Source organism: Dendrobates tinctorius, unplaced genomic scaffold, assembly GCF_039654945.1.
Source record: "Dendrobates tinctorius isolate UK_male_01 unplaced genomic scaffold, ASM3965494v1 ptg000406l, whole genome shotgun sequence".
NCBI classification, from domain to species: domain Eukaryota; kingdom Metazoa; phylum Chordata; class Amphibia; order Anura; family Dendrobatidae; genus Dendrobates; species Dendrobates tinctorius.
Genome location: NW_027362071.1, coordinates 201659 through 213894, shown reverse-complemented (window position 1 = coordinate 213894; position 12236 = coordinate 201659). Strand labels below are relative to the sequence as shown.

General features: G+C 47.6%; 1 protein-coding gene across 5 annotated transcripts in view; it reads right to left on the bottom strand.

Annotated features, from left to right (window-relative positions):
- SLMAP (sarcolemma associated protein) overlaps window positions 1-12236 on the bottom strand; it is a 129147-nt gene that overhangs the window by 58019 nt on the left and 58892 nt on the right. For 4 of the 5 annotated variants that reach the window (XM_073563927.1, XM_073563925.1, XM_073563924.1 and 1 more), the window contains exon 4: window positions 1352-1388. In XM_073563927.1, the coding sequence (XP_073420028.1) occupies window positions 1352-1388 (37 nt within the window). Of the gene's footprint in view, window positions 1-1351; window positions 1389-1503; window positions 1666-12236 lie in introns of those variants that run through there. The other variant, XM_073563926.1, reaches the window with a different exon arrangement.

Below are 12236 nucleotides of genomic sequence, written 5' to 3'. Positions count from 1 at the left end.
CCTGGAGGACAGTCTCCTCTCCTCCACACCGTGGGTACCAACCGCACATGAGAGGCTTAACTTCCCGCATGGTGGGCATAGCCACATGCGGGAAGTAAGCGATTCTCATGCATTCCTATGGGTGCGGAATCGCGGCAATTCTTTGCGATTCCGCACAAAAGAATGAGCATGCTGCGATTTTTTCCGCGATGCGATTCCGCCGCGGAAAAAAGCGCAGCATTAGCACAGCATGTGCGGAATGCCATAGGAATGCATGGGGGGCGTTCTGTACACGATTTTGAAACGTTTTCGCGCCGAAAATCGCGGCAAAAACGCTTAAAAATCGCATCGTGGGCACACAGCCTTGAAAACGCTGCAGCAATAAAATGATAGAAAATGAGTGCCAAAAACAAAAAAGTTTCACAATTTTGACTTTTCAGGAGCAAATTAACAAACAAAAAAAAAAAGTTGCGCAACGTTTTTAAAGGGGGTTGGACACTACTGGACACCACCTTCATAGCTTTAGTGCCCAACAGAAAAAAAAAAAACAAAAACCCTCACACTTACTTTCCGGGTCAGTTACATTCCTGCGATATCAGCATGGTTTTCCCCGGCCGCAGTCATGGTTGACCTCTGCAGCCAGGGGATACAGTGCCAACATCGCTGGAACGGCGCCAGTATGGGAGGCAAGTATGGAGCTTTTCTATGTTACATTGGGCAGAGGAGCTGATAAGGGGTTGTGCAGTAGTGGACAGTCCCTTTAAGCATAACAAAAATAATAAACCGTGCTGCATGTATCTACATAACACTGTGACAATAGGACTTCATGTAGCTCTGACTATCCTGGAATATGAACCATTTTATGTAGGAAACTTAGAGATGGAAACATTGAGGAATGTAAATCACCACACGAGAACCAGTGCTGCGGAGTGACCTGGGCAGGACGTAATAGTCAGCTGTTGCCAGGGTGAGTCAACCCTTCACATGCATTTCAGGAGCGAAAACATTGGGGGTAAGCACTGGGCACCATATATTTCATATAGTCTGGGGGGGGGGGGGTTCATCGGTGGCTTCTGAAAGCGCAAATTGTAAAAATGTAAAAACCTCTTTCCAACATGAAACACAAGACCATGTAAGTTAAGTGGAGGCAATAAAATCTATGTCAGCACGCACAGGGTAGACTTGTGTCTGCACAGCGTCAATCAGCTGACAGCTAAAATAAAAAGCTGCTGGCTCATAATCAGACAATAGGCTCTTCCATGGTACACAAGACGTCAACATTGAGATACAACTGACAAAAGATGACGACGAGGGGAGTGAACAGGCTCCCCGGAGGGTAACGGATCTATTAGGTAAAACGTGAGTGCCTTACCTTGTCGACAGGACTGGGTAATGGAGCTTGGATGACACTAGGAAGAAAGGAAAGTCAGAATGTAAACACAAAAAGGAAAAGCAAGGAGCAATAGTTCAAAAATCCTTCTTGCGAGCTCTGTAAATATTTAACTGGATTTGGTGGAAACTCACGTTGATTCTGGAAGGGAGCGGCAGCCGGAGAAAGAAATTAACTCTGCCCTGGACTTCTTACCCTGCTTCATATCAGAGCACACGGGGCCCTGCCTGCACCCCGGGATCCCAGCGCTACTCTGCAGCCTGTGTATGGGACTGTTAACCCCCTCATTGCCCAGCTCCGAGGGATCACCTGTGCAGCAGACGTCCCGAGCCGGCGTGAAGCAGTTAAAGGTGTGGATCTTAGTTTTGAGGCAATCTTTCAACAAGTCCTTTCATGCCGAGTTCAGAGATCACGACTGTTATATAACAGCATTTTAGGATATTCGGTGATTAAAGGAAAGCTTCGCCACACACCAAATTGACTGACGCTTGTACACACAGCAATTTCTGCGCCGGAGTAACAAGTCTGCTCTATGGATGAGAAAGCGAGAAAGAAGAGCACTCCGACATGTCACCACCTACTGCCCTATACGACACGGAGGATATGTATTATATAGATTTAGTTGTATAGCTCCAGCCAATCTCTGCAGGATGAAAACAATGTATTTACCCCACACACACTAGGATACAATTACAGAAAGGAGCCGCCACAGATGGGGAGGGGGAGGAAAAGGAGCCGCCACAGATGGGGAGGGGGAGGAAGAGCAGCCGCCACAGATGGGGAGGGGGAGGAAGAGCAGCCGCCACAGATGGGGAGGGGGAGGAAGAGCAGCCGCCACAGATGGGGAGGGGGAGGAAAAGGAGCCGCCACAGATGGGGAGGGGGAGGAAGAGCAGCCGCCACAGATGGGGAGGGGGAGGAAGAGCAGCCGCCACAGATGGGGAGGGGGAGGAAGAGCAGCCGCCACAGATGGGGAGGGGGAGGAAGAGCAGCCGCCACAGATGGGGAGGGGGAGGAAGAGCAGCCGCCACAGATGGGGAGGGGGAGGAAAAGGAGCCGCCACAGATGGGGAGGGGGAGGAAGAGCAGCCGCCACAGATGGGGAGGGGGAGGAAGAGCAGCCGCCACAGATGGGGAGGGGGAGGAAGAGGAGCCGCCACAGATGGGGAGGGGGAGGAAGAGGAGCCGCCACAGATGGGGAGGGGGAGGAAGAGGAGCCGCCACAGATGGGGAGGGGGAGGAAGAGGAGCCGCCACAGATGGGGAGGGGGAGGAAGAGGAGCCGCCACAGATGGGGAGGGGGAGGAAGAGGAGCCGCCACAGATGGGGAGGGGGAGGAAGAGGAGCCGCCACAGATGGGGAGGGGGAGGAAGAGGAGCCGCCACAGATGGGGAGGGGGAGGAAGAGGAGCCGCCACAGATGGGGAGGGGGAGGAAGAGGAGCCGCCACAGATGGGGAGGGGGAGGAAGAGGAGCCGCCACAGATGGGGAGGGGGAGGAAGAGGAGCCGCCACAGATGGGGAGGGGGAGGAAGAGGAGCCGCCACAGATGGGGAGGGGGAGGAAGAGGAGCCGCCACAGATGGGGAGGGGGAGGAAGAGGAGCCGCCACAGATGGGGAGGGGGAGGAAGAGGAGCCGCCACAGATGGGGAGGGGGAGGAAGAGGAGCCGCCACAGATGGGGAGGGGGAGGAAGAGGAGCCGCCACAGATGGGGAGGGGGAGGAAGAGGAGCCGCCACAGATGGGGAGGGGGAGGAAGAGGAGCCGCCACAGATGGGGAGGGGGAGGAAGAGGAGGCGCCACAGATGGGGAGGGAGAGGAAGAGGAGCCGCCACAGATGGGGAGGGGGAGGAAGAGGAACCGCCACAGATGGGGAGGGGGAGGAAGAGGAACCGCCACAGATGGGGAGGGGGAGGAAGAGGACCTGCCACAGAGGGGGAGGGGGAGGAAGAGGAGCCGCCACAGAGAGGGAGGGGGAGGAAGAGGAGCCGCCACAGAGAGGGAGGGGGAGGAAGAGCAGCCGCCACAGAGAGGGAGGGGGAGGAAGAGCAGCCGCCACAGAGAGGGAGGGGGAGGAAGAGCAGCCGCCACAGAGAGGGAGGGGGAGGAAGAGCAGCCGCCACAGAGAGGGAGGGGGAGGAGGAAGTGTCGCAGAGAGGAAGGGGGAGGAGGAAGTGTCGCAGAGAGGAAGGGGGAGGAGGAAGTGTCGCAGAGAGGAAGGGGGAGGAGGAAGTGTCGCAGAGAGGAAGGGGGAGGAGGAAACGTCGAGTGTCGCAGAGAGGAAGGGGGAGGAGGAAGTGTCGCAGAGAGGAAGGGGGAGGAGGAAGTGTCGCAGAGAGGAAGGGGAGGAGGAAGTGTCACAGAAAGAGAAGTTGGAGGTTCTGTTAAAGAAAGAGAAGGAGGAGGAGATGTCACAGAGAAGGTGCTGTTGCAGAAACAGGGACGAAAAAAATCATAGAAAAAGGCAAGAGTTGTTGCAGATAGGAAGGAGATAAAAGGAAAGTCATTGCCACCATGAAAAAGGGGCTGCGGCATGAGAAGGAAGGTTTTTTGTGGAGAATAAGGCGTTGTGGTCATGGAACTACTTCATACAATCAGAACTAAGTGCCGGAGCTTATTTTCCCATCTCGTTACAATACAGTGGTATATCTGAGCAGGGGCATAGCTATAGGAGGCGCCCAGGCAGAAAAAGCACCTGTGTTATTGTGCCTGAGGAAACCCAAAGAACTCTGCCAAACAGTCATAACAGAAAAGCACATCTAGATAGGGACCTTGCAACAACATTTTACACTGGGAACCAGGAGCTTTGCCTTGCTCCTCTACCTGGAACGTTTATCAATCTTTTCCATCACAAGTTATAATGTTGTGCAGATGCAAACCATCCTGAATTAGGCCCCTGTCTGATCCCTACATGACCCTCATCTACAGATTTGCAGACCCTTATTTTATTACTAGATAAAAAGGTCTAAGTATTTAACAGGACAGATGTTTGGGTGCATGTTCTTTATTAAGACCTCACATTTATGAGCGGCAGATGGTGAAGAACTTTAGTACTTGTATAATTGTGGATCCGCATTGGTTCTCTTACAGTAACAATAAGGAAATAAAGTGTGTGCAAAAAATATTAGATTTACCTTCCCGTACCAGTGGCTAATCTTATGTTTCTTCCTTAAGGTACTGTCACACTAACTGTACTGTCACACTTAGCGATGCACCAGCGATCCCAACCAGCGATATGACCCGGTCAGGATCGCTGGTACACCGCTAAGGGGTCGCTAGTGAGCTGCCACACAGGCAGATCTCACAGCGATGCAGCAGCGGTCGGGGGGTCATTACTTACCTGTCAGACAAGGCAATCCTGACATCCTCCGCCCACGTCCACGCGTCGCTCGTCGGCGCCACAGGACGCAGCCGACGAGAAATGGTCCAGGACGTTCTCGCATGATCAGCGATAACCAGCGGGGGAGCCGGTCGGAGGTATCACACATAGCGATATCGCTAGTGATATCGCTGCTGCGTCACAAAAACCAGTGACGTTATAGCGATATTGCTAGAGATATCGCTATGTGTGACAGGCCCTTTACACATACAATCCATAAGTATCAGACCTGGATGCTCCAAAAATCACCACCCTCCGACCATCTACAGTATTATACAGGGCAGTATCTTCCTATCATCAATCACTACTTACAAGTATCACTACTCCAATCAAAAAAAAAGAAGCAAAACCACACTTACAACATATCTACAGTCATGGCCAAAAGTGTTGGCACCATTGAAACTGTTCCAGAAAATCGAGCATTTCTCCCAGAAAATTACTGCAATTACACACGTTTATTTCCTTTATGTGTATCGGAACTACACAAAAAAAACATGGGGGGAAAAAAAAGGGCAATTGGACATAATTTCACACTAAACCCCAAAATTGAGCTGGACAAAATAGTTAGCACCTTTCCAAAATTGCGGGTAAATATTACTGTTTCAAGCATGTGATGATCATTCAAACTCACCTGTGGCAAGTAACAGGTGTGGGCAATACAAAAATCACCCCTGAACCAGATAAAGAGGGGAGAAGTTGACTCATTCTTTGGTTCGTGTGTCTGTGTGTGCCATAATAAGCATGGAGAACAGGAAGAGGAGGAGAGAACTGTCAGAGGACTTGAGAACTAAAACTGATGTAAATATCAACAATCTAAAAGGTTACAAGTCCATCTCCAGAGATCTTGATGTTCCAATCAAGAAGTTTACAACCCATGGCACTATAGCTAATCTTCCTGGACGGCAGAGAAAAATTGATGAAAGGTTGCTACGCAGTATAGTCCGGAGGGTGGTTAAGAAGCCACAATCAAATTCCAAAGAAATTCCGGTTGTCCTGCAGGCTCTGGGTGCAACAGTGTTAGCGCAAACTATCCGTCCACATTTGAATGAAATGCTATGTCAGAAAACCCAGGAGGACCCAACTGCTGACACAGACAAAGCCTTGCAGCTTGTCAAAATGTACACGAATAAGCCAAAATCTGTCTGGGAAAGCATATTGTGGACAGATGAGACTAAGTAAGAACTTTTTGGTACACCACATCATTCTCCTGTTTAACACAAACTGAATGAGGCCTACAAAGAAAAGAACACAATACCTACAGTCAAATATGATGGAGGTTTAAAGAGGTTTTGGGGTGGTTTTGCTACCTCTGGCACTGAATGCTTTGACTGTAAGCAAGCCATCATGAAATCTGAAGATTACCAAAAGATTTTGGGTCGCAATGCAGTGCCCAGTGTCAGGAAGCTGGGCCAACAATTTTGCCCTGTCTATTTTCGAGGTTGTGTGTGAAATTAAGCCCAAATGGTATTTTTCCTTGTTTTTTTGTGTTGTTCCAATACCCACAAAAGGAAACAAACATGTGTATAACTAAACATGTGCAATTGCGTTCATTTTCTGGAACAATTTCAAGGGTGACAACAGTTTCAGCCATGACTGTACGTGCATTGCTGTTAGTCAACAGATTGCAAAACGCATTTTATTTTGGAGATTTGTGACTGTGGTAGAAATAAATGGTAGAGGATTCTGCCGATTTATCACATCGATGGATAAAGAAAATAAAATCCCCACGTAGCTCTTTTAAGGCAGAGCAGTGTAGATATATAGCACTGGGGTCTGAGGAGTCACATTTTTAGTAAACAGGCCTTCTAGTGTACGCTAATACACTATATCTCCTACTGGAGCGTGCAATCTACTAGCAAGTACAGGTTATCAAATCGCTAAAATCCATTTTTCTTAAAGGTCTATAATACTGATGACCTATGCTTCGGCTTCAGACCCCCTCCGGTGTCATATTGCTCATCTAACGCTTCCTTTTGCTGCTGTATATGACATATTGGGGTCCTTCGTACACACGGCATATTGTATAAAACCCAATCATAACGCAACCACTCAACAAAAAGTGTATGAAAGGACCAGTCCTGACCGAGATCATACACACTGCACCGCCGACCAATTACTTGCATGGGCGGCTCGTAATGCTGCATTTCTGAAACGTGTGCCTGCCTGTAGAAAGTATTCTAGACAAGCACAGAAATAAAACTCACCTACAACATTAATTTCCATAGTTTTATATAATTTACAGATGGAAAATATTATAGAGAATATACACTCACTGGCCACTTTATTAGGTACACCTGTCCAACTGTGTGTTAAGACTTAATTTCTAATCAGCCAATCACATGGCGGCAACTCAGTGCATTTAGGCATGTAGACATGGTCAAGACAATCTCCTGCAGTTCAAACCGAGCATCAGTATGGGGAAGAAAGGTGATTTGAGTGCCTTTGAACGTGGCATGATTGTTGGTGCCAGAAGGGCTGGTCTGAGAATTTCAGAAACTGCTGATCTACTGGGATTTTCACGCACAACCATCTCTAGGGTTTACAGAGAATGGTCCGAAAAAGAAAAAAAATCCAGGGAGCGGCAGTTCTGTGGCCGGAAATGCCATGTTGATGCCAGAGGTCAGAGGAGAATGGGCAGACTGGTTCGAGCTGATAGAAAGGCAACAGTGACTCAAATTGCCACCCGTTACAACCAAGGTGGCCAGAAGAGCATCTCTGAACGCACAGTGCGTCGAACTTTGAGGCAGATGGGCTACAGCAGCAGAAGACCACACTGGGTACCACTCCTCTCAGCTAAGAACAGGAAACTGAGGCTACAATTTGCACAAGCTCATCGAAATTGGACAGTAGAAGATTGGAAAAACGTTGCCTGGTCTGATGAGTCTCGATTTCTGCTGCGACATTCGGATGGTAGGGTCAGAATTTGGCGTAAACAACATGAAAGCATGGATCCATCCTGCCTTGTATCAACGGTTCAGGCTGGTGGTGGTGGTGTCATGGTGTGGGGAATTTTTTCTGGGCACTCTTTGGGCCCCTTGGTACCAATTGAGCATCGTTGCAACGCCACAGCCTACCTGAGTATTGTTGCTGACCATGTCCATCCCTTTATGACCACAATGTACCCAACATCTGATGGCTACTTTCAGCAGGATAATGCGCCATGTCCTAAAGCTCGAATCATCTCAGATTGGTTTCTTGAACATGACAATGAGTTTACTGTACTCAAATGGCCTCCTCAGTCACCAGATCTCAATCCAATAGAGCATCTTTGGGATGTGGTGGAACGGGAGATTCGCATCAGGGATGTGCAGCCGACAAATCTGCGCCAACTGTGTGATGCCATCATGTCAATATGGTCCAAAATCTCTGAGGAATGCTTCCAGCACCTTGTTGAATCTCTGCCACGAAGAATTGAGGCAGTTCTGAAGGCAAAAGGGGGTCCAACCCCTTACTAGCATGGTGTACCTAATAAAGTGGCCAGTGAGTGTATATATATAGAGAGAGAGAGAGAGATTACACACATATATATGTGTGTAATCTCTCTCTCTCTCATATATATATATATATATATATATATATATATATATATATATATCTCTCTCTATCTAAATATATATATATATATATATATATATATATATATATATATATATATATATATATATATATATATATACACACACAGTGCCTACAAGTAGTATTCAACCCCCTGCAGATTTAGCAGGTTTACACATTCGGAATTAACTTGGCATTGTGACATTTGGACTGTAGATCAGCCTGGAAGTGTGAAATGCACTGCAGCAAAAAAGAATGTTATTTCTTTGTTTAATTTTTTTTTAAATTGTGAAAAGTTTATTCAGAGGGTCATTTATTATTCAACCCCTCAAACCACCAGAATTCTTTTTGGTTCCCCTAAAGTATTAAGAAGTATTTCAGGCACAAAGAACAATGAGCTTCACATGTTTGGATTAATTATCTCTTTTTCCAGTCTTTTCTGACTATTTAAGACCCTCCCCAAACTTGTGAACAGCACTCATACATGGTCAACATGGGAAAGACAAAGGAGCATTCCAAGGCCATCAGAGACAAGATCGTGGAGGGTCACAAGGCTGGCAAGGGGTACAAAACCCTTTCCAAGGAGTTGGGCCTACCTGTCTCCACTGTTGGGAGCATCATCCGGAAGTGGAAGGCTTATGGAACTACTGTTAGCCTTCCACGGCCTGGACAGCCTTTGAAAGTTTCCTCCCGTGCCGAGGCCAGGCTTGTCCGAAGAGTCAAGGCTAACCCAAGGACAACAAGGAAGGAGCTCCGGGAAGATCTCATGGCAGTGGGGACATTGGTTTCAGTCAATACCATAAGTAACGTACTCCACCGCAATGGTCTCCGTTCCAGACGAGCCCGTAAGGTACCTTTACTTTCAAAGCGTCATGTCAAGGCTCATCTACAGTTTGCTCATGATCACTTGGAGGACTCTGAGACAGACTGGTTCAAGGTTCTCTGGTCTGATGAGACCAAGATCGAGATCCTTGGTGTCAACCACACACGTGACGTTTGGAGACTGGATGGCACTGCATACGACCCCAAGAATACCATCCCTACAGTCAAGCATGGTGGTGGCAGCATCATGCTGTGGGGCTGTTTCTCAGCCAAGGGGCCTGGCCATCTGGTCCGCATCCATGAGAAGATGGATAGCACGGCCTACCTGGAGATTTTGGCCAAGAACTTCCGCTCCTCCATCAAGGATCTTAAGATGGGTCGTCATTTCATCTTCCAACAAGACAACGACCCAAAGCACACAGCCAAGAAAACCAAGGCCTGGTTCAAGAGGCAAAAAATCAAGGTGTTGGAGTGGCCTAGTCAGTCTCCTGACCTTAACCCAATTGAAAACTTGTGGAAGGAGCTCAAGATTAAAGTCCACATGAGACACCCAAAGAACCTAGGTAACTTGGAGAAGATCTGCATGGAGGAGTGGGCCAAGATAACTCCAGAGACCTGTGCCGGCCTGATCAGGTCTTATAAAAGACGATTATTAGCTGTAATTGCAAACAAGGGTTATTCCACAAAATATTAAACCTAGGGGTTGAATAATAATTGACCCACACTTGTATGTTTAAAATTTATTAAAATTTAACTGAGCAACATAATTTTTTGGTTTGTAAGATTTATGCATCTGTTAATAAATCCTGCTCTTGTGTGAAGTTTGAAGGCTCTAACTTATTTGCATCTTATCAAACCTGCTAAATCTGCAGGGGGTTGAATACTACTTGTAGGCACTGTATATATATATATATATATATATATATACACATATATACACACACACACACACACACACACATATATTATATATTTCGTCTTATGGTGTCTGTCTAAAACCGAAATCCCGCGTTGCTGATTGGTCGAGGCCTGGTGGCCGCGACCAATCAGCGACAGGTGCAGTCGTCAATTAGAAGGCCGCAAGCCACCGCTCCCGACGGTTGCTGCGGGTCAGCGGCATCGCAGCCGGGAGATGACCGGCTAGCGGTACCCAGGGTCCAGAGGAGACTCTTCCAGACCCTGGGTACCATAAAACGTGTAAAAAAAATAGAATTAAAATAAAGAGTGATATACTCACCTTCCGACAGCCTCCGGACTTTTTCTGTCCTCTCCACGCTCCCGGCATCTTCCGTTCCCAGTAAGGCTTTTTGCGCCAAAGACCGTTGATGACGTCGCGCTTTCGCGAGAGTGACGTCAGCATTATCTACAGCATTCTGTAATGCTGTAGATAAGCCGCCCCCCCCCCCCCCCCCCCGATGTAACCTGAAAGAGAAGAAAAACACATTAGATTATACTCACCGGAGGGGGCGGTCTGGCTCCTCCCATCTTCATACGATGCCGTCCTTTTTTACACTTCCTGTAGTGGCTCCGGCGCACTGCTCTGCCCTGTTGAGGGCAGAGCAGAGTCCTGCAGTGCGCAGGTGTCGGGAGAGGTCTGGCGCCTGCGCACTGCAGGACTCTGTTCTGCCCTCAGCAGGGCAGAGGAGTGCACCTGCGCCAGAGCTACTACAGGAAGGGAAGAAGAGGACGGCATCGTATGAAGATGGGAGGAGCCAGACCGGACCGCGACACCCATCGGACCGGACCGCCCCCTCCGGTGAGTATAATCTAACGTCTTCTCTTTCAGGTTACATCGGGGGCTTATCTACAGCATTACAAAATGCTGTAGATAAGCCCCTGATGTCGATGTCGGCAGCTGATAGGCCAAAAAACAGGTGACAGATTCCCTTTAAACTTTTTTTTTTCAACCTGTGCAACAAAGCTGTTTAAAGGACCCGTAAGATTTCTAAAGTCGCATTCACATGGTGCGGAATTTCTCATGATTTTATCCAGTGGAGAGAAAGGAAAACATGGCACTCACCGTTCCAATAAAATGTCCTTTATTCGGATTTTACATTAAAAAACAGAGGCAGGAGAGTACCAAGTGGAGACTGTACGGACAACGGCTGTTTCGCACTAAATAAGCGCTTCTACGGACTAGAGGACCCGTAGAAGCGCTCATGGATATATGTAAATCTAAAAAAAAATCCTTAATATTTTCACACTGGTCACAAGGCAAAATATTAAGATTGTTACTTCCTGTTGGGCACATGAATACTAGTTTTAATATACTGACTTACACCCTCCTGACTTTTCTGCCCATGCTCTCATCAGGGCAAAGATCAATGTGAAGAGAGGGGGAGGAGGTAAGCTGTGACAAATATTGTGAATAGTGGATCCTTATCTACTGTATATAGAGGCATTATCAGTCATTGTACGAGTATAGGAGGAAGAGGTGGTGAGTTCTGACATCGCCTACAGTGAATAGTGGATCCTTTGTTACCAGTCATAGTACAGGAGGAACAGGTGAGCTGTGACATTACCTATTGTGAATGTTGGATCCTGTGTTATCTACTGTATATAGAGATGTTATCGGTCATTGTACAGGAGGAGGTGAGCTGTGACATCACCTATTGTGAATTTGGGATCTAGTGTTATGTACTGTATACAGAGGTGTTATCAGTCATTGTACAGGAGGAGGCGAGCTGTGACTGCTTAATGTGAATCCTGTGTTATCTACTGTATATATAGGTGTTATCAGTCATTATACAGGAGTAGGTGAGCTGTGACATCGCCTATTGTGAACGATGGATCCTGTGTTATCTACTGTGTATAGAGGTGACATCAGTCATTGTACAGGAGGGGAGGAGGTGAGCTGTGAAATCATATTAAGAAAGATGGATCCTGTGTCATCGGTCATTGTAAACGTGTCAGTAATGACAATGAAACTTCTAAAAAAAAATGTTTTGCACAGAATGGGAAGTAGGAGTCTAGAATAAGGCCTAGTAGCCAGTGGAAAAAATATCAAGTTGTCAATTTTTTAGGCTGTGTGCCCACGTTGCGTTTTTTTTAAGCGTTTCCGCAGCGTTTGTGCCGGCTCAGACGCTGCAGAAACGCTTAAAAGATGCTTCAAATTA